Genomic DNA, 21,183 nt, shown 5'->3' with positions numbered 1-21,183 from the left:
GAATGACGAGGGTAGGGCACCTACAGATGTAAAAAATTTAGTGCTCCTTTTTTGTTTAAAACGTCTTGAATTTGCTCAATAAACTTGCTTTCTTACTTGTTTGTGAAAGCTGAATGTCAAAAAAATGGGAAAGTTTGATTGCCATTTGTTTTCAAATTTAAATTAAACAAGCGCCTTTGGTCGTCGATTAAAAATTATTTATTTGCAAAAGGTAAATCAAATTCTAGCAAAAAATTGCTTCATCATTTATTTGTTTACACATTTCACGGTGACGCGACATTGTTGCCCACAACTACAAACGCCAAACCAACACATTGCCAATCAACTATGTTAGTACGTTAGTGATTTACCCATTCAACGCATTACACAACACACAGCGAATGTGTTTATTGATTCTTTGTATATTTGCAAACAAAGCCATGAAAGCCCATGATTACCGATCACGGATCGATTGAAAGATTTGTCAAAGCGAAGGCAGGCGCATAAAGCGCTCAACTCGCGTGGAGGCATCAGCAAGCAACAAAAGAATTACCACTGCTAAGCAATCATGTTGCTGTTGCATTTATGTGTAGCGTTCGCTTCAGCGGCGCAGCTGTTGCTTATTGTTGAAGTAATGCCACTGAGGACTGACTACTCGTACAATCTTTCCTTGCTGGTTGTATACAATGTGGGCTTTGGCTGCTTAAGGAAACTTGGGCGCATACGAATGACGTGCGGCCGGATCGCCCGACAATGCGGATTTCAGGCTGTTACAAGAAATGTCAAATGGCCGTGGATCGCCCGCAAATGGCAACTAGACGCGACGGCGATGACACCAAATGCTAGCAAATTCCAAGAGCAGCAAGTGGCGTGTAACCGCACGTGTGCGTCTGTGTGTGAATATGGCTTAATCGCGGACGACTGGTTGTGAAAGCCAAAATAAAAGTTATGGAGTTAAGTCTAGAGATGTATTTTCTATGGTACAAACGGGCATTGCTTGAGCAATTTTATGGTCACAACAACTGCGAATTGGGTGAGTTACTTTTGCGCTATGTGTTCTCGCTGCCTTTTTTGATTTGGCCGGCGGCATGCCCCAAATTCAAGCGAATTGTAACTGCATTACACTGAACTCAACTTTACTTTACTGAATTGAACTATTTAACCTTAAAAGTATCTGATTTGTATTATTGTTGATTGTTTTGGCCTTTCTTTTCTGCCTTGTTTTTTGTTTTTTGTTTTTTCTTTTTTTTTTGCTTTCTTCTTTGTAGTGCGAAATATTACTTTTGTGGAATCGCCATTAAATTGCCATTATCCACGAGCTGCATATTTATTGTTGCAGAACCACATTTGGATGCTGCTTGAATGGACACAATTAGAAATTCCATTCTACTTTTTCCTTTAGTTTCTTCTGATTAAGTAACTCGACAGATCGTAGCCTGCCTTCGAATTCACTGGTAAGTGAATATCACTTTTCCGATTATTTATGAAATTTTAGATGGAAATGCTCAGGCGCTTAGCACATTCAACTTGCGATAAGAGTATCTCTTTGTGTTGTAACATAATGTTTATTAATAGTAGCTGGCTAAATAACAATATACATTAGGGCGGGTCGATTGTTTCTTCCTATTGAATAATTAAATAAATAAATATTTCGGCGGCCGCGGTGGGCGAATGGATAGGCGCGTGATTAGTATTTTGTTGTATCCAGGTTCGAAAACCCGGGAAGAAGCACCAAATTAAAAAAAGGGTTTTTCTAATAATGGTTTTTCTTCGACAGAGAAGGGCGATCTGCCGAGTGTATTTCTCCCAAGAAAAAATATGAAAACTCCGTAAACAAAGCATACAGAAAAAACTTGGATTTCAATCTTAATAAAGTGAATTATTTCTTTTTAATAACACTGTACAACAAAAGTAAACTTTTTCCAAAGCAAAAAGGTTCTTGTAATGAATTCTGGTAGAAAGGACAACATTTTTCGTTTTGACTTATTTCTGACGTTGAAGTTGCATTTTGAGATTTGGTGTGCTAAAAGATTTATAATAGATTTCTATAACAAATGTTTTGTGGTATATTTTAATCCGCTATATGTATTTCTGACCCTTTCCACAAAAATATGAAAAATACACACCTATTAGGGAGTTAGGGGCTAAAATGTTCCACAAATATGTATCACATATTTTTGTTTGACCTCTTTTTTTTTGTTTATTTTTTTGTTTGGACAGTGCCATTACACGTGACAAAAATGGCATAAAGCCAATCTTGAAAAACATCGCAAAAGCTGCAGTAAATTGTCCTGCATGAAAGAGGTATTTGAATATTTTTTAACCGTTTCAAATATTATTTTAGTTAAGTTTATTGTAATAATAATCCCTTATTCGGCTAATATCACCATAACATTCACCTCAAGAAATTTTCTTAAAGAAACTTAGAAGGGAACGAAAGCTATAAACAAAGCTTACTCGGTTACTAACACACGAATTACGGATGTAATAGCACTACTAAGTCCCTTTACCAGCACTTTTTCTTTAGACTTTTCAGCTAATTGAGAGCCGGATCAGGGGCACATTAGACAAACAAGACGATCCCGGGCAGCAATACGCGTCTTTCAAATGAGAGTATTTACTAACGGGTAATAATCGAATGCAAATACCATTACTTTGTTTGCCTACAGCCCATTGGAAGATGGTAGTGCCCAAATTGGTGAAATGACACATTATTAAGAAATTTTAGGATCAACTGGTGTTATTAGAATAAACTCCCTCTCTTTTTCTCTCTTTTCTAAGCTTGTTTCGAGCAAAGCAATATTGGAGGTAGTAAAACAGCTGATGGAACTGTAAAGCACAAAGGGTAGGTAACAATGTTGATTAAAAGGGAAAATGAGCGTAACTTTGCCGTGACGTAATTTTAGAAAAGGTAAGTGAAAAAACTAAGAGAGGGAGAGAGAGAGGTCAAAATGGCTAAGTCTTATAAACAAACAAACAAAAACCGAAAAGTTAAGTTCGATTAATGTAAGCAAGGAAGTGAATAGAAAGCAAACAATTAAACAAAACTCCAACATGGCGTCAGCTCAACAGCTGACTCTGTCAAATTGACTGAATGTCAAGTGGTAATGCGATAGACGCAACCTTCTGTACTATCTCAACACTGACCAACTTCTATAAACCTCGTGTTTTGATCTACAAATGCTGAGGAGAATTGTTGATATCCCAGAGCAATTAACCCATTCTTAATAGGTTGGCTCCCGTGATGGTCTAGAGTCGTTCAGCGTGTGGAGCGGCACTTTATTGTTCTACTTTCTACTTTCTCAAGTCAACCGTTTTATTTTCTGTAGGTTATGTTGTTTCCCATAGATCCCCCCAAATTACTGTGCGGTTTCGACAAGGTTGATAAAACGAGTACAAATAACCCCTATCTTACTTAGAAGTGTCCAGCAAGTATTCTTTCAGTATCACCAATGCTTGAACTATAACGTATACAGTAAAAGTATACCTTGCGAATAGCTCTCAGAAGCAGCCATCTCTTTTAACCGCACGAATATTCAATTTTTTGTTACGTTATGGTAACCAATATCTATACCACAAGCGGATGTCTCGTAAAGTTGGACAAAAGCACTGAAACTGTAAGGGCCCATCTAAGTGCGCTTTCATTTCGCAACTCCCCATCCCCCAATTGTTCAAAAGTATTGAACAATTTTTATAAAAATTCCCTTTAGAGATACATTGCTCCTTCTGGAGCCCGCCTAGTTATCTTCATTAAGAGGTGGTTAAACAAGTAATACTAACCAATTCATAAAGTTTTCGAAGTCTCAGACCTGTTTATCTGCGAAACATTTAATAAAAAGTCTGGTAATTTTCCTAACTTTAGGAAAATACTTCAACTTCACTTTTCAGACGTGCATTAAAAATTACATAAAATAATATTTCCAACAAATACGAGTACATAGCACTCGTAACACAACGGAGAGAAGTCTAAGTGAGATCTTTTACAGATCAGCCAGCACTATCTCACCTAACCTTTGGAAAATGCGTACAAAGGACGAAAACCAAAGAAGATATAGGAAAGGGGTTACACTTTCAGTTTCACTTTTCAATTCTGCGGTTTTGCATTATTTTTCGCTGTTACTCGCTATTTTGGAGCAAACAAAAATGTTGCTATATGTAGCATTAATTTTTACTTTTCAAACAGAATTATTTTTACTTATATTAATAATAATATAAAAAAAATCTTACGCGCGAATTTGACGGCTGAATGGCTTGTTTTTTCTATATTCATTTTGCTCTCATACAAATGCACCCACCCTAATGTGGATACTATGCAAATGCTGTCGAGCCAAGAAAGTCCCCTTGGAGGGTAGATTGTTTGTGTGCGGGCGGAACGTGCTTTCATTGTCATTGTTGTCAACTAAAATCGTATTAGAATGCGTCAAGCGCAGAAAGCCGCACAAAAAGATAGCACTTCAGCAAAACAATTAAAATCATTTTAGTTAGTTTAAGTGATTTCCACTTAGCGCGATAGCGGCGAGGGAAATGGCAGTGGCGTTCAAGAACAACACGAAGGCTGTTAATGTGGTTAGTGGAGGAAAAAGATTAGCTCCTATTTCTTGTGCCTGATAAGTCAGGCATTTCTGGTATCTCTATGTAACAACTCAGAAGCTGATGAATTTCACTGAAAGTGGTAGATTTCGTGAATATATCCGCTTTGTAATCGCACGAATGTGTTAATTAGATAGCCAAGTGATTCACGTATATTTCTGTTCAGCATTTTTTCACTACTAAAGCCCTACTGCATTCCTATCACACGGACACGAACCGCCCAAGCGAGCATCCTACTTTTACGAGTATTTATGGAATGTAGCTGTTGTGGGCGCATCTAAATTACGAGTATCACACACACACACCCATGTGCCCATGCAGTTTCTCAACGTAAGTATAAACATATTCGTTGTTTTTTTCTTTTTTGCGGTAATAAGCAAATGTGCCTTTGGGTTTTTAGTTTTTGTTTTTACTCTCTGTTTACTATTTACTTGTATATTGTTGTAGCAAGCAAAATGGAAATTGCTTTTATTTAGTGGGTAAAATGCACTGACCGTGCCCTGCACAAAAGAAATAACAGAAATTTATTTACTTTTCCAAAGGGAAAATATGCAATTAAAAGCTTTTAGCGTGCATTTTTCAGTTGTATTTCAGTATTCTTCTTTAGTTTGTGCATGTGGAACATGTGTTGATTGAGAGAGATGTGTAATTTACCTATTTACAAAGAAATGTAAACAAAAATATTTTTATACCAAAAAATTAGGGGCATAATTAACAATGAACTGACATATATGTATGTAAATGTATGTATATTTGTATACACATACATACTTTTGCATCAGTGGAGAATTAGCTTTTAGTCGGGAGAAGTTGCTTTCTAATAGATATACCTATATACATATGTATGTACATATATACACGTATTTTAAATTCACTCCAAAATTCCTTAATATAAAAATGAAGCTCAAACTTTCTCTTTTTCACCCACTGACATTACTTTTTTTTTCGCAAAAGATATTGTACAACACAAAAAAAAAACAAATTTCGGACATTAGATTTGGTAGAAAAGAATGTATGTATATCGGCGACTTGAAAGTCTACGTCAGAACTTTATTTTAGGAGGGATCGACATTTTTCTCCTTTTGCACATTCCTATGGTACATCGACATAACAAACCACAAGGTCTAATAACGGATGCTGGATTTGAAAGTTTGCGTTACTTTATTTGCGCATTCTCATGGTAAATCGGCATAAGAAACTATGTGATCCTTATGGTGTGTAGATATAGGCATTATGCCTTCAGCAGTTTTATATAAAAAATAACAAGCAACATTTTTGTGGAACATTTTAATTCTCTAACACCTCAATAGAAGGGCATTTTCTGTCTCTTTTGCGGGAAAGGGCCAAACATATACATAACAGCGGGGTATAGTGGGTTAAAGTGAACCACAAAAATATTTGTCAGAAATTTCTACTATAAGTCCCTTAATACATCAAAGCTCAAAAGTTCATACTTTTGAATTTCCGTACCATCCAATTTTTACAAAAAAAAATATCAAACCTTAATAGCCAATTCTTTTACCCATTTTCAATTACTCTCTCCACTTTAAAATGAATACCTCGTTATGAAGCATCCGTAACTCAATTAAAAATTTCATTCATAAACAAGCTTCAATTTCAATACTTGCGCACTACTGCCTAGGAATCGAACACTTCGAAAACTTGAGCTGGCTAGCAGCTCTGATAGAAGCTACATATGAGCAAAATAAGAGCGAAGGTCATGCATAGGCCTACGGAAAGGCGTTATTGCTCTAAATCGTAAATTTTCCCATCAATACAAAATAGGAGTGTGAACCGAGTGCCAGCAAGTACGGTGTGAAAGAACAAAAATATGCACATTAATGAATGTTGGCACTTCTCAAGCGATTTATAAAATACTCGTATATGTATGTATATAATAGTGGCATCTCTCATAAAACTGCAATAAATCGCAAATTTAAACCAATTTGCTAGAGAGGCAGCTGCACACACACACACATGGACGTATCAGATTCTGACTTTCAATTTTTCATTTTGATATTTTGTTTTATTTCTTTTCTTCAACACTACAAAATAATCAACGCAGATTGAGGTATTGTCTCTTATGTATGTACGCATTTAATATATATACTCAGGCATTCAAAATAGTTAATTTACAATGCCTACACGCATTCATTATCTCTAATACTCCTATGTCTATATGATATGTAGGAATAATCTTAAAATGCAGTACTATCGGCTCAAATAGCTTGCAGTGAGAACATCGTCAGCATCCAGCTTCGCTTATCGTATATGTAACTGCATACATCCGAATATAATTCCATACATACAAACGCATGCGTGATTATTTCTCAACAGAGTCGAGGCGGCTGTGATGTGACACAGTCGAAAGGTTATCACTCCCCAGCCTGTGAATATTGTTTGGTTAGATCTAAATATTATATGTACATGCATGTGTATATATAATATGTTTGTGTGCATGCGCTTTTATGCATGCGTATATAATAATGTATGAAGTTATCTGTTGCATGCAAAACGTGAAGGCGGGATTTTAAAAGACCGAGGCGGTATTTTTATTATTTGTTTTGGGTTTTAAGTGATTTGCTAATCTTTGAAAGACGTTTTATCAAAATATTTGTAAAAAGCCGCATAAGTTTGAAATGTTTCCAAGAAATTAACCCTAAGGTTGTTTACATATTTGTTTCAACGGTCTTACAAGCTTAACCAAGACATTGCAAAGATACCTCTTAACTTGGTTGGAAAGGTAAACAACTCGCAACCAGTCAGCACTAATATCCGACAGAAACACTAAAAGGTGATCAGATTGGAGATACTTCTTCCAATAGTGCTTTTTTTTTGTTGACAAAATTGGCGTATTTGGGCTAGATAGCAACCCGAATCATTTAAGAACAGTCATTACATCCATTCAAAACAACCGTTTGGAGCGGCCTATGAGCTGGAGGAATCATCAGCCCATATTTCTTAAAAGACGAGGCTGGTGCCAACGTAACAGTGAATGGCGAAAGCTATCGCGTCATGATAAACTTCTTTTTGATGCCGGAAATTGAAGCCTGTGTTCTCCACGATATTGGGTTCCAACAAGACGACGCTACTTGCCATACAGTCCGTGAAACAATGGATTTACTGCGTCGTCGTTTCGGTGAGCAATTTATCTCTCGTCTCGAACCAGTGGATTACCCCTCAAGATCGTGTGATATAACACCATTGGACTTTTATTTGTGATTGTATGTAAATGCTAAGTGCATAAATCAGCCTCGATTGAGGCATTGGAAGCCAACATTATTAAAGTTATTCACCGACCGAAGTCATCCAGCGAGTCCTTAAAAATTGGTGTTTACGGATGGCCGAATTACGACGCCAACATTTGAAAGGAATTACCTTTAAAAAATAAATGTCATGAATGAAGATTGCACAATCAATTCGAATTTTCGTTATTTTATTTCAATTTAAAATCCGATACTGTAAATTGATCACCCTTTAGAAGGAGTCTTTATAGCGTAGCTAAACCGTATTTGAGACCTCAAAGTCAGAATTAAATCAATATAATGAAACTGAGAATCGTATGAGGGTGTTGGCAATAGTATTTATCTAATATAATAGTGATCCTGAGCTATAGGGTATGTGAGATAGGTACTATGAAGGAAGATAAGTATTTATCCTTGCTCGCAATACATTTGTTGAGACTCGTTTTGCGCCTTCGCGCTCTCTTGCAAATTAATGCCACAGACGTTTAATGAACCTCATAAATGTATGGATGTACTGTCTGAGCTCAGGCTGTCATCCAATCAAGTAGATCCTTCTAACCCTCTCCAAACAGGATAGTGCAAAAATAATGTTCATTACTTCGTCGTCAGGATAGGTGACGCAAAAATCATTTGCCGGTAAAACCATTATATTGGCACATTTCGCACTGAGTGGTTTCCAGTGCTAATTAAAGTCCCATGATGAAAAAACAGACAAGTAAATAAGAGAGACAGATCTTCTCTGATTGATCTGTCCTTCGGTAGGTAATGACAAACCTCCGAGTGAATTTCTGCCATGAAAAATCTCCTCATAAAAAACCATTTGCCATTCGGAGGCGATCCTGCATTTGTGGAACAACATCAAGATGCACACCATAAATTGGAGGAGGAGCTTGGCTAACACCCAATTAAGGGTGTAAACGCCAATTATCATCCCACAGCTACAGAATGTTCATCAGCTGTCATAGGGCTGGATCTCGTTTGGAACTTTTAATTGGCTTAAGCGTCCCCAAAATAGAAAAACCATTGGCACGTAGGTCACAGAAAATCATTAAATTCTTGAAAAGTTGCTGTAAAGAAAATTTATTTTTGAACAGAAATCTTTACAACACTTGCAGGTCATAAAAACTTGGCACGTAAAGCAAAATCTACCAACGGTACATGTACATATGATCTGGAATACTGTCAAATAAATTAAGCGCTCATAAAAAATGGAAATGCTGCATATTTCACAGCTCTTTTGTCGGTTAATGTCATAATAAAAATGTATTCTTTTAACTAAATGAATTATGGCGATAAAAAGTGCATTCAATGCAGACTCTGTTACTAAGGAAAATATGGTTAATTTTAATATCTTGTTTTTTCAACTTCATTTTTAGTTTTTTTGTCGCCATACTTCCGCGCTTTATTTTAGTAAATGTGTGCATGTTTGTATGTTTGCATGTGTGTACTTACGAATTCGATTGTGCATATCCGCTGCGCCCCTTATGTAAGGCGATGCTGAAGCCAAACATTGTATTCGGTTCACGCACGTGCCTTATGTAGCTGGGCAGATCAATGTTATAGCCATGACTGCTGGTCGTCAGCATTAACAGCAGCAGCAGCAGTAACGGCAGCATCGGCAGTCGCGTATAATGTGTTTTACTGCTATTAATGCTATCGTTGCGTGCGTGGGTGATGGCTATGGTGGAGACGACTGTGTTGGGCGGCAAACACCGCTCTTTTTGCCGCTTCGTTGTACTCAGTTGCATTTTGTTGGCAGTCGAAGACTTGTTGTTTTTTATATTCGATTTTTTTAGCACTCTAACACTATAGGTAGTGTATTTTTTTCAGGGGAAGTTTCAAACAATTTTATTTGGTGTCATTAGCGTCGATTTACATATATCAGCATAATGTCGTTAAAAAAGCTGCACTATGGGGAGATTGAAAGCAAAATGGATTAGGAAAAATAGGTATGTATAATTTTTTTTTTCATTTCAATAAATAACTATACTGCACTTTTATATTTTTTGTTTAATTTGAACACCTTTCGAATTTGTTAGGGAAATTCATGAGAGTGCTTAAATATAAGAGACGGTAATCGGCTTTTATCGGTTTTAATAGAGATTATAACACTTTATTGTGGTGTTTATTTCATCAGAAACGACTGTCTTATTGTTTGACTTCCTAACAATTTTTGGATTACCATGGCACTTCACTAAATATCACTTCATTTGGTTTATTTGCTGAAAGATGTGTAGTTAAAATAAGCTAAAGGCCTTGGTGTCGCGCGCTGAATTAATATTTGTATTATTATAATTGTTATTATATATATATATTTTTTTTTCAATAAAAAATAAATAAGTTTTTTTCTTTTTAATTTTATTTAAATACTTCCAGCTACATTTCCAGTTTTAATCGTAGATTCCATAATTTTTAATTTAAATCAGTCTAGTTTCCTTCCATTTGACTTCGTTAAATTTTTAATTTCACTTAGGGTTTTTTATTTATTTCTTTTTAATGTATTTAATCTGACCCCAAATTTGTTAATAATTATTACCATAAAACGGTGTCCTCACTTTTCAAATTTCCCAATTTATTAGAATCTTCCAATAGACACTTTAATAGGTGGTGAAATTTCATAAACTCAGAAAATGCCAACACTTCCCCGCGATCGAAGGTCAAAATTCACTTAGCAGGAAATAAAATTGTAATCCATGGCAACACACCAAAGATTCAAATTTAAAAAAAATTCTAAAAAAAACAAAATGCAAGTTTTAAATTGCTTGAAATGCTCTTTGATTTTTGATAGTTTGTTTCGCTGAGGTATGGAGACATTTTCTTCCAAATAAAAGACTTCTGACTTCTGTCCTCTAAGTGATCTTAAACCTTTGAGAATGTACAATTTCTTTATAATTCTGCGGACTTGTTTCTTTATAATTTCTTTATAATTCCCGACTTCTGCACTATTTGTTGGAAAACTTACGATCTACCTTAAGATAATTTTGTGATATTTCATAAAATTGGTATAGTCAATTTGAAATCAAAAGTGCAAAAACCTAAAATCGTACTTTCGTAAGTATGTATAATACTCGTACGCGGTTATATTATTTTAGAAACCCCATAAACAGACGTGCGTTTATTTTACAACGGCGCTAAACTGTCGCGATTTTAACCTTGACGAATAATGAATTCAGCCCACAAACCAAAATACTTAAACAAACAATACAACAACCGTTAAAAATTATAAATCAAACATTGAGCGAGAAATACATTAAATACAATACAATACACAATAAGATCGCAAAAAAAAAATCAGAAAAAGAATAAATGTCTTAAAGTTTTCATTTCAATATCCAGTTTTTCTAGTCAACCTGTCATTGTTGTTTTCTGCAATTGTCGCAATGGCACAGAACAGCAAAAAATATTGCTGACGTAACACTGACTGTCAGAAAGATGAACAAGTAGGCGAAAAGATATAAGCACACACACATATATATAAGCAAGAGTTTGTGTAGAATGAGAAAAGCAATAACAAAGAAATGAAGCAGAAAACAAGATCAAGAAGCCAATTTATTAAGCAAAAGCACACAAAAAAATATTAAAAAACCGCATACTGATCAAAACCTAAAAGTTCGCACATACCTACATACATATGTATGTATATGTGTAAAGTGGGTAATTTTTTGGTCGATAGAATTTTTAACAGAGATATCTATTAAAACAAATATTGGAGTGCGTGTTTCATGACTAGCGCGCTTTGTTGAACTCGGCCAAAATCGCGTAAGCGGTTATCGCGCCGATTAAGAGGAAGAAGAAGAGAAGCCAGTTGTGAGAGGAAAATTATCATATGAACATTGGCGCTCGAAAAAAATTTGTTAAGTCGTAGATATTTATATCAAAAATTCACGTGCTGTGTTTCAAGTTGACAGAGCATTTCTCCTACTTAGGGGTGCGCCTAACCGCCCATCTGAGTAATTTGCAAGCAATAAAATGGAAAGATTATATCAGCTTTTACTTTTCCGTAGCTTATATGGCCGAAATTCAAATTCGCTGATTCGTCCCCTGTGTACTACCCAACTTTGAGGAGAAACCCAGTTGTTGCAGGAATTGAGACAGTTAAGCCGTTGTTTGCATCGTATGTTCGGTTAATGCGCTGAAAGCGCACTGTTAGCTGGCAACGACTCTCATTGCGCAAAATTGTTGTATTTGAAGTGAGAACAATTCTCCCGAGACACCATTACGAATACATTTCGAAAAAGTCACTGTTCGGTATGATTTCCATGCCGGAGACATCACTCTTGTTTACCTTATCAAAGCTAACACTTCATTGGTCAGCGCTGGTGGCAAATCTTTCGCGATCTTTTAGTTCTTTACGTCTAGGGCTGCTTTTAAATCTTGCATTGACGCTCTGTACTGTTAGTTTATATTGCCCTTTAATGGGAAATGTTATTAACATTTACATTAGGAGTAAGTAAAATTTTATACCTCTACTCTGTAAAATATACCGGTCATATCATAAACTAAATGAAATGTACTCGTATAACTACTTTTAAATCTTATCTATAAGTATCATCTTCATTCTGTACTCTGCAAGGTTCTGTGTCCACAGATTTAATACAATTAAATGGAATCTCTGCAAGTCTCATAATGGGATTCTCATAACTTTTGAAGTTATATATTATTAAAAAAAATTCAATTATTTTAAAAAGTAAATTTCATGCTAAAAAAGAAAATAGTAAAATTTAAAAAAATATAAAAATGTTCAAAAGAATCGAAGATATTATACAATACAATACACAATAAGATCGCAAAAAAAAAATCAGAAAAAGAATAAATGTCTTAAAGTTTTCATTTCAATATCCAGTTTTTCTAGTCAACCTGTCATTGTTGTTTTCTGCAATTGTCGCAATGGCACAGAACAGCAAAAAATATTGCTGACGTAACACTGACTGTCAGAAAGATGAACAAGTAGGCGAAAAGATATAAGCACACACACATATATATAAGCAAGAGTTTGTGTAGAATGAGAAAAGCAATAACAAAGAAATGAAGCAGAAAACAAGATCAAGAAGCCAATTTATTAAGCAAAAGCACACAAAAAAATATTAAAAAACCGCATACTGATCAAAACCTAAAAGTTCGCACATACCTACATACATATGTATGTATATGTGTAAAGTGGGTAATTTTTTGGTCGATAGAATTTTTAACAGAGATATCTATTAAAACAAATATTGGAGTGCGTGTTTCATGACTAGCGCGCTTTGTTGAACTCGGCCAAAATCGCGTAAGCGGTTATCGCGCCGATTAAGAGGAAGAAGAAGAGAAGCCAGTTGTGAGAGGAAAATTATCATATGAACATTGGCGCTCGAAAAAAATTTGTTAAGTCGTAGATATTTATATCAAAAATTCACGTGCTGTGTTTCAAGTTGACAGAGCATTTCTCCTACTTAGGGGTGCGCCTAACCGCCCATCTGAGTAATTTGCAAGCAATAAAATGGAAAGATTATATCAGCTTTTACTTTTCCGTAGCTTATATGGCCGAAATTCAAATTCGCTGATTCGTCCCCTGTGTACTACCCAACTTTGAGGAGAAACCCAGTTGTTGCAGGAATTGAGACAGTTAAGCCGTTGTTTGCATCGTATGTTCGGTTAATGCGCTGAAAGCGCACTGTTAGCTGGCAACGACTCTCATTGCGCAAAATTGTTGTATTTGAAGTGAGAACAATTCTCCCGAGACACCATTACGAATACATTTCGAAAAAGTCACTGTTCGGTATGATTTCCATGCCGGAGACATCACTCTTGTTTACCTTATCAAAGCTAACACTTCATTGGTCAGCGCTGGTGGCAAATCTTTCGCGATCTTTTAGTTCTTTACGTCTAGGGCTGCTTTTAAATCTTGCATTGACGCTCTGTACTGTTAGTTTATATTGCCCTTTAATGGGAAATGTTATTAACATTTACATTAGGAGTAAGTAAAATTTTATACCTCTACTCTGTAAAATATACCGGTCATATCATAAACTAAATGAAATGTACTCGTATAACTACTTTTAAATCTTATCTATAAGTATCATCTTCATTCTGTACTCTGCAAGGTTCTGTGTCCACAGATTTAATACAATTAAATGGAATCTCTGCAAGTCTCATAATGGGATTCTCATAACTTTTGAAGTTATATATTATTAAAAAAAATTCAATTATTTTAAAAAGTAAATTTCATGCTAAAAAAGAAAATAGTAAAATTTAAAAAAATATAAAAATGTTCAAAAGAATCGAAGATATTTCACCTCAAAAAACTCTGTACCTCAAATTTCAGCATTTAAGAAATCTCAAAATTACTAAATTTTTTCATAATTGTTTCGGTTTACTTCTTATTATATTATATATACTATACTCACGCCTACAAATAAACCAAATTTTAGAAAAAATTACGAAAATGTCCAAAATATTTACTTCTTCCACATGACATGCAATCGCTCACCTATGACGAAACACCCATTGCTTACATACAAACTCGTAAATGCTTTATTTTTTATTTTCGCTACATTTTTGGAAAACAATGCTGCGTGTTCGCTACACAAGTCTAATAAAAAAAGAAAACAATTTAAATTACAATAACATTCGATTAATGCTGCGAAAAGCAAAAATGTTGCCTCTAGCTGAGCAGCGAAATTGTTGAAGGGTAGCAGTGAGAAGTGAGCTGAATTAATTTTCAATGCCAAGACATAAAAATACACAACAAGAATATGTGTACGAGTACTATGCATATGTTTGCGCGTATTCTGTATAAAACATAGCTACATGCGTATGTATGCGTGTGTGTACCAAACTATAACAAATGCCTGCCATCATTAGAAATGTTGGGCAACATATATATGTTGCCAAATACTTAAGAAATTTGTTATCTCCCTTTTTATAGTTATTTTAATGCTGTTGTCGCGCTGCTGCGGAAGTGTTCAATAAAAAGAAACTTAACACATTTCTTTTGAGACACTCTTTTGTACATAACTACACACTCAAATATATTAGCTTGCCGCTCTTTAATTTTCTTTATGTATGTTTTTAAAGCTAACTATTATACTAATTGAACTGAAGAAGGGTTTGAAGTGCAGTTTACATGCACACACACAGTCAGATTTTTAACTGCAAGCACGAGCAGTTACATATAAACATTCAAGCATAAATATGGCATACACTGACATATAAATATACACATAGACACAGTCTTGGCAAAAACTTAAGCATCACCTCAGAATATTTTTTATAAAGGGCAATATTTTTTTTATTCATATGTGGCCGCCGTAGCCGAATGGGTTGGTACGTGACCACCATTCGGAATTCAGAGAGAACGTAGGTGCGAATCTCCGTGAAACACCAAAATAAAGAAAAACAATTTTCTAATAGCGGGCGCCCCTCGGCAGGCAATGGCAAGTCTCCGAGTGTATTTCTACCATGAAAAAGCTGCTCATAAAAAAGCATTTGCCGTTCGGAATCGGCTTAAAATTGTAGACAATTTATCATGATTTTAAAGTTTTTCAGGGCAAGCCACACATCTCCCGAACATCCTCGAACAAGAAGGTCAATTAAAATGATACTTGAAACTCTTAAGTCAAGAAAAAAATATTTTAAATTTAGAATTTATTTATAACGAATGATAGAAATAACAGCAGAAACTGTAGAAATGAGTGAAAGACAGTGGGTTGCTTATAACGAACCTGATTTAAATCCTACAAAATCCTCACTTCAGCAACATTTTCCGAATATGTAGGTATAGGGAATGTTTTATAATGTTACAACAACAACAATAACAGCAACAGTAGGTATAAGCCGAGTAAATTAGTCGAAATTCAGCAAAAACCAAACTTGTCATACTTGCAAATAACAGAAAACACGAAAATTTAAAATGTGCTCTACTGTACTTTGTTTTGACAAGAGATTGGCCAAGTTCATAAGATTAAGGAAGAAGGGAGAAGTTATAAGTCGTACATCATGCATTTGGGTATATTAAAAAGTATGGAGATGGAATGAAAAGGGACTCAAAACACACTCCTTAAGTGTGTCTGGCATAGGCGCAGAGCAATAGCAACAAAATTCTTGGCAGGCCTTTTCAATACCCGGAACTTAATTCTAATAAGAACGTCAGGGATATATGTAGTTAACATGAAAATCTACAAAGAAAATTTTAAAACTAAAGAATCCGGCAAATGTATGTATAGTATAATTTGTGATTAATAACACAGTGCAACAAAATAAAAAACCAACAGGTGGAAGCCACAGTCGGTGTCAAACTGTGATAAGTCAAAACTTAGAGTCAAAACACGAATATGAATGCTAAATATCTATTTTATCCATAAAGTTTTACTTATAAAACAAAAACTATAAAGAAGATGTGCAAGTTCTGTTGCTCAAATTAAAGGTAAAGATACAAACAATATTTTAAAATAAGATTTATAAGCATTTACAAAAGTTTTGAATAATTTCAGGTATGGGTTTTGCCATAATATCTCAGATTTTTATATAAAATGAGAGATTTAAGTTTTGAGGTGGCATAAAATAAAAAAAAATTATTGCTATTTTTATTATTTCTATAAACTTTTTCTTCATAACCTGTCAGGAAATTTCTATGACACCCCGGATTCAATTTTTTTTTATTTATTGCACTGTGTGCTTTAATACATTACTGTATATGTACTTCAAAAATGTATGTCATCCAAAATATTAGGATCGCTGCTAAGGACTGAAGTCGCAAACTTCTGTTTGTCATAAAAAAAAAAAACGATTCCAGAGCTGAAACAGAACACTGGCATCGGGATTGCTCCACTCAATGCGAAATGTGTGAGCGATTTCTGGAAAATTTTAATTCTCGTATGACAGCCTGTAGACGTGCTAATTTGGTGGATATTTAAATGTCAGTTTTTACATACCATACTTTGAATAAAAATAATGGAACCTAAAATAATCTAATCTTTTACATGTTTTATTTTAAAGCAACATTTATGCGTGTCTTTGAAATACCTTTTATAATTTTTCCCTTTAAAACTTCATGTTAAATAAAAAGTTCATGTTGATTATGATTTCTTAGTTAAGTTTAAAAAAGAAAACCAAACAAAAAAATACTGCATGAAAAAATGTTCCAAGTGCTTAATTATTCAACAATACTGTATTTGTGCTTATGTATGAATGTAGGGACTGTCCCACTGGCTTGGATTTCAACGAGTGCTTTTGGAGGTTTACGAGTCGCCACAAGTGGCACAATGTCACTAATTGCATTTACTTCGAACTTCAAAACTGATATTTGAAGGAAGGTACAAATGCATGAAATTAAGAAATGAGTTGCAAGCAGGCGGGCACGAAAACAAAATAAGCTTGGCAATTGTCAGTCTGATAGGCGGTGAAAAATGAGGTGCTAAATGTGTGGCGTGAACAAAGCGAGAATTGTGTTAATAAATTAGCTACTAAATTGACTGGCGCGCAAGCTAATATTCATATTTAGACAAAACTAAGTGCAATGAAAAAGTACAGTAAGTATTATTAGTGCCTACTATTTTAAGTTGGTGAGAGGCATAGGCCATAAAGAGTGCTGGTAGTTTTAGTTTTGCAACACTTAGGGGGTTTACTTATGTTTAGGGAGCTTAAAGATGTTTGCAAGGTACGCTAACATCTCGGACTACCATTTTTGTATAATTTTAAGTTAAACAGTTTAGCAGAAAGCTCAGGGGTGGAGCCCAAGTAGTATATTTCACAAAGGCGTTGAGCGTATTGCAGAGAAGCGCTAGATATATGTGAATACAGTAAGTTTTTCGATGCTCGAATGAATGAACTGACTGTCAAAATTCTTATGGGCTATACGAAAATATATTGACATGTTTTCAGAACGATTCATCTTAGCGCTTGGACCACTTTTCGCAGTTAAACCACTGCAGGAATATAAAAAAGTTTTTTTTGTTTGCTTTCAAATGATTAAGGTGTAAAATTATTTTGAATTTCGGCACCTCCTCTCAGTCCGAGGCGTGCCGTATCGAAAACTTTAAACGCATTTTTCTCGAGGCTAAATTTTCCAAGCTGAGAACAGATTTTGAAATTTTAACTTTATATTTACAATTCCATTCTGAATGGAAATACAGTTGAATTTTTTCGTTATAAAGGGTATTTCAAAAGACGCGCATAGGTTGCTTTAAAAAAAAACAAGTAAAAATTTAAAAATTATATTATTTCAGCTTTCACTACTTTTATTCAAAGTATGGTTCTTTGCAATAATATGTGAAAACTGACATAATTTAAATGACCACCAGCTCCGGAATCGTTTTTTTTTTTGTGGAGTTTTTGAAAAGTGAAATTTATGTGAAATAAATTGTTTATCCACCGTATACCAAAAATTGCAGCCGTAGTTGGCAATACCACGCGCATTTCAATACAAGATTTTTTTCGAAAAAATGCCTTTATGTATATTACCTTAAAAAAAATTTATATACAATTTATGGCATGTACAATAAAGAGTACTCTTCAGCATTTTGAATTATTTCATTATCCTGCTGGAAAAATGTCTAAAATATTCTTATGTTTTTTTTAGCCTACAGTAGCCAAACCAATTTAGCGTGTACATACATATGTACTATATATCGTATATTTATATGTGTCTGATTACCCAACAACTACAATATATTGGCGCTAATCATACAGAATAACGTTTCAACCATCGCCGAGGTGCGTACCATTAACAAAATCAGGGGAAAATTGCATGGATACGTTTCCAAAATTTGGAGATCAGCTGCGCATATTGCAATTAATGAATTAAGGAGAATCAGAACAGCCCAGCTAGACAGTCCGAAGTGACAAATGAGCAACTACGCAGTCGACTTTCATAAAAAAAATGAATCGCTCAAATACTGTTACAAGCTACATACATATAGGGTGATCAATTAAGAGGAGTTTTTTTCATTTGCGTTTTTTTTTACAGATCGCGCGCGAGTTGTGGCAAACTGTCATCGTGGATTTGTTGAACAGCGTTTGGCATTTCATCATGGAAAGACTCACACCGCAACAACGTCTACAAATTGTTCAACTGTATTATGAAAATCAGCGTTCTGTTGCCATACAGCTCGTGAAACAATGACTTTATTGAGAAGTCATTTCGGAGAGCAGCTGATTTCACGTTTAGGACCTGTGAGTTGGCCACCAAGATCTTGTGATATCACACCTTTGGACTTTTTTCTTTGGGGATTCGTGAAGTCCAAGGTCTATGCTGATAAACCAGCTACGATTGAAGCTCTGGAAGCCAACATTACGACATACCAGTCGAAATGCTCGAACGAGTGATTGAAAATTGGACCTTCAGAATGGACCACCTTAAGCGTAGTTGCGGCCAACATTTGAATGAAGTCATATTCAAAAAGTAAATGTCAAAGAATGTCCTTTCAAATGATAAATAAAGGTTTTGAACATAATTTACATTTTTGTTTTTTTTTTAACTATTGAAAAAAGCACCTCATGATTGATCACCCTATACATTGCCATACATTGGCCAAAAATATTCTAATCTAATTAAAATCTTCCATATATGTACATATATACATATGTTTGAAATTCGAGACAGATAAATACGTGGATGATTGTACAACATCATTAAAGGCGTTTCTAGAAATACTCTATGGTACATATAACGTAATTCTACATATACGAGTATGTACCTCTCAAGGTCCAGAATGTTAATTATTTCAATGTACAAGCATAACTACTATGTGGGATCCCACTTCTCTGGACGTATACACATACCTACTTATATTTTTCCAATAGGGGAGAAAAGTTATAAAAAATGTTTATGTGGGTTTGAGGTATATACATATGCATATATGTAAGCATTAAAATATTTTAGGTTTCACTAACTTAGTCAACTGACCGTCTAAATGCTTAAATAGCAAAGCAATCGACTTATATCCATACTAAATATAATACTAATACATACATATATGGGCACACATTCATGCATGCGCATTGAACATAACTGACCTCACGATCGCTTTCTAATTGTACTGCACGCCTTTGCATTGAACTTTCATTTTTTACTCTTTAAAGCTTTGTGCCTTTTTAGACAAAAATATGCACAATTTCTAAAATTCGTCCAGCACTTAAATACAAAACTGTCAGTGGATCGTCTTATAGCAGTTATGTACCGTATATATTTATCTAATAATAACAACAGCAAGTCTACTCTTATGTTCGGAGATGTATGAGTATCTCTCTGCTATAACTCGCGATTTGTTTTTTACATGTGTCTCTATGCATGTTACGTTGATTGCTCATTGAGGTGAGGGTTGAGTAGTTCAGCATGTTGTTATTGCTATTGTTGGCAATTTGAGTGTTTGCGACGACTGAGATATTGGCACACAAATAGTTGCCAACTAGTCAAGTGAGAAAAACATTTGTTATGTTCTGAATATTTTTGAGCAGCGACAATAATAAAAAAATGCTCTTAAACAGAAGGTCAACATAACCAAAGAATGTACCTATAACCATAAAAAGTTAAGATAAGAAAACTATGTGACAAGGAAAGAAGAATTGCTTACCTTTGCACAAACTCGCAGTTGCTAATTGCTAATGATCTTTTTTCTGCTAACTTCTAGCAAAATTAAAATTTTTACAGCCTACATGTTTATTTCATGTTTTCTTTTTTTTTAATAAACAAAGAGATAAGATATGCTTGAATTTTCTGTCACAGCATTAAAAACCATGCAGGAGAATGTTAGAAATAATCTTGGAGGAGGGTAAAGTTAAGAGTCATACTAGTAGCTATCGGTTAATTTAGAAAAGATGTTGAGATGTTTTAGGAAACTAATTCATTTAATTAAAGTAGAAGCTAAACGGTCCCAACCGCAGATCAACCAATAATTCGTATGAAACAATGCCATGTAAGAGATGCAAGTATTTTAACATAAGCGTAATTTCTTTTTAATTTTTCTGAAAATTCGTTTATTTGTGATTGAGTTTAATAAAAAAAGAACTAAAAGCAATATTTAAAAAATAATAATTAATTTTGATATTTATTCAATGTTGAAAGTTTTGGCATAGCGTTGTTAAAGGAGAAATATATTCGGTTCGTTTTAGATAACATATACAATTTTTTGGTTTTTTTTTATGATAAAATGAACTTTAAAAAACATTTTTTTTCGGAATAAAATTTATTGATTTGCCAAAAATATTCGGAAAAAATATTAGAAAAATGTTTGTTTTTCTAGTGCTTAAGTGAAGCTATGAAAGAGAAAGTGTCTTAAAGGATCCAAAAGAACGTTCCAGCCATGTTTCAAAAAATTAATCCTACGCAAGGTGATGATAACCAAATATACAATACATATATGAAATAAAGTATTTATACGAAATAAAATGTTTT

At 34.5% G+C, this 21,183-nt stretch overlaps 1 protein-coding gene across 7 annotated transcripts in view; it reads right to left on the bottom strand.

Moving 5' to 3' along the window:
* LOC129236788 (integrin alpha-PS2) overlaps window positions 1-21,183 on the bottom strand; it is a 131,734-nt gene that overhangs the window by 98,673 nt on the left and 11,878 nt on the right. For 6 of the 7 annotated variants that reach the window (XM_054871015.1, XM_054871016.1, XM_054871013.1 and 3 more), the window contains exon 2: window positions 9,267-9,723. In XM_054871015.1, coding sequence (XP_054726990.1) covers window positions 9,267-9,562 — 296 coding nt within the window. In that variant the 5' untranslated portion in view covers window positions 9,563-9,723. The remainder of the gene's footprint in view (window positions 1-9,266; window positions 9,724-21,183) is intronic. The other variant, XM_054871018.1, reaches the window with a different exon arrangement.

The sequence above is a fragment of the Anastrepha obliqua genome, chromosome 2 (assembly GCF_027943255.1).
Source record: "Anastrepha obliqua isolate idAnaObli1 chromosome 2, idAnaObli1_1.0, whole genome shotgun sequence".
NCBI lineage: Eukaryota > Metazoa > Arthropoda > Insecta > Diptera > Tephritidae > Anastrepha > Anastrepha obliqua.
Note: the sequence above shows the minus strand (reverse complement) of the source record. Positions and strands in the feature narration are given on the sequence as shown.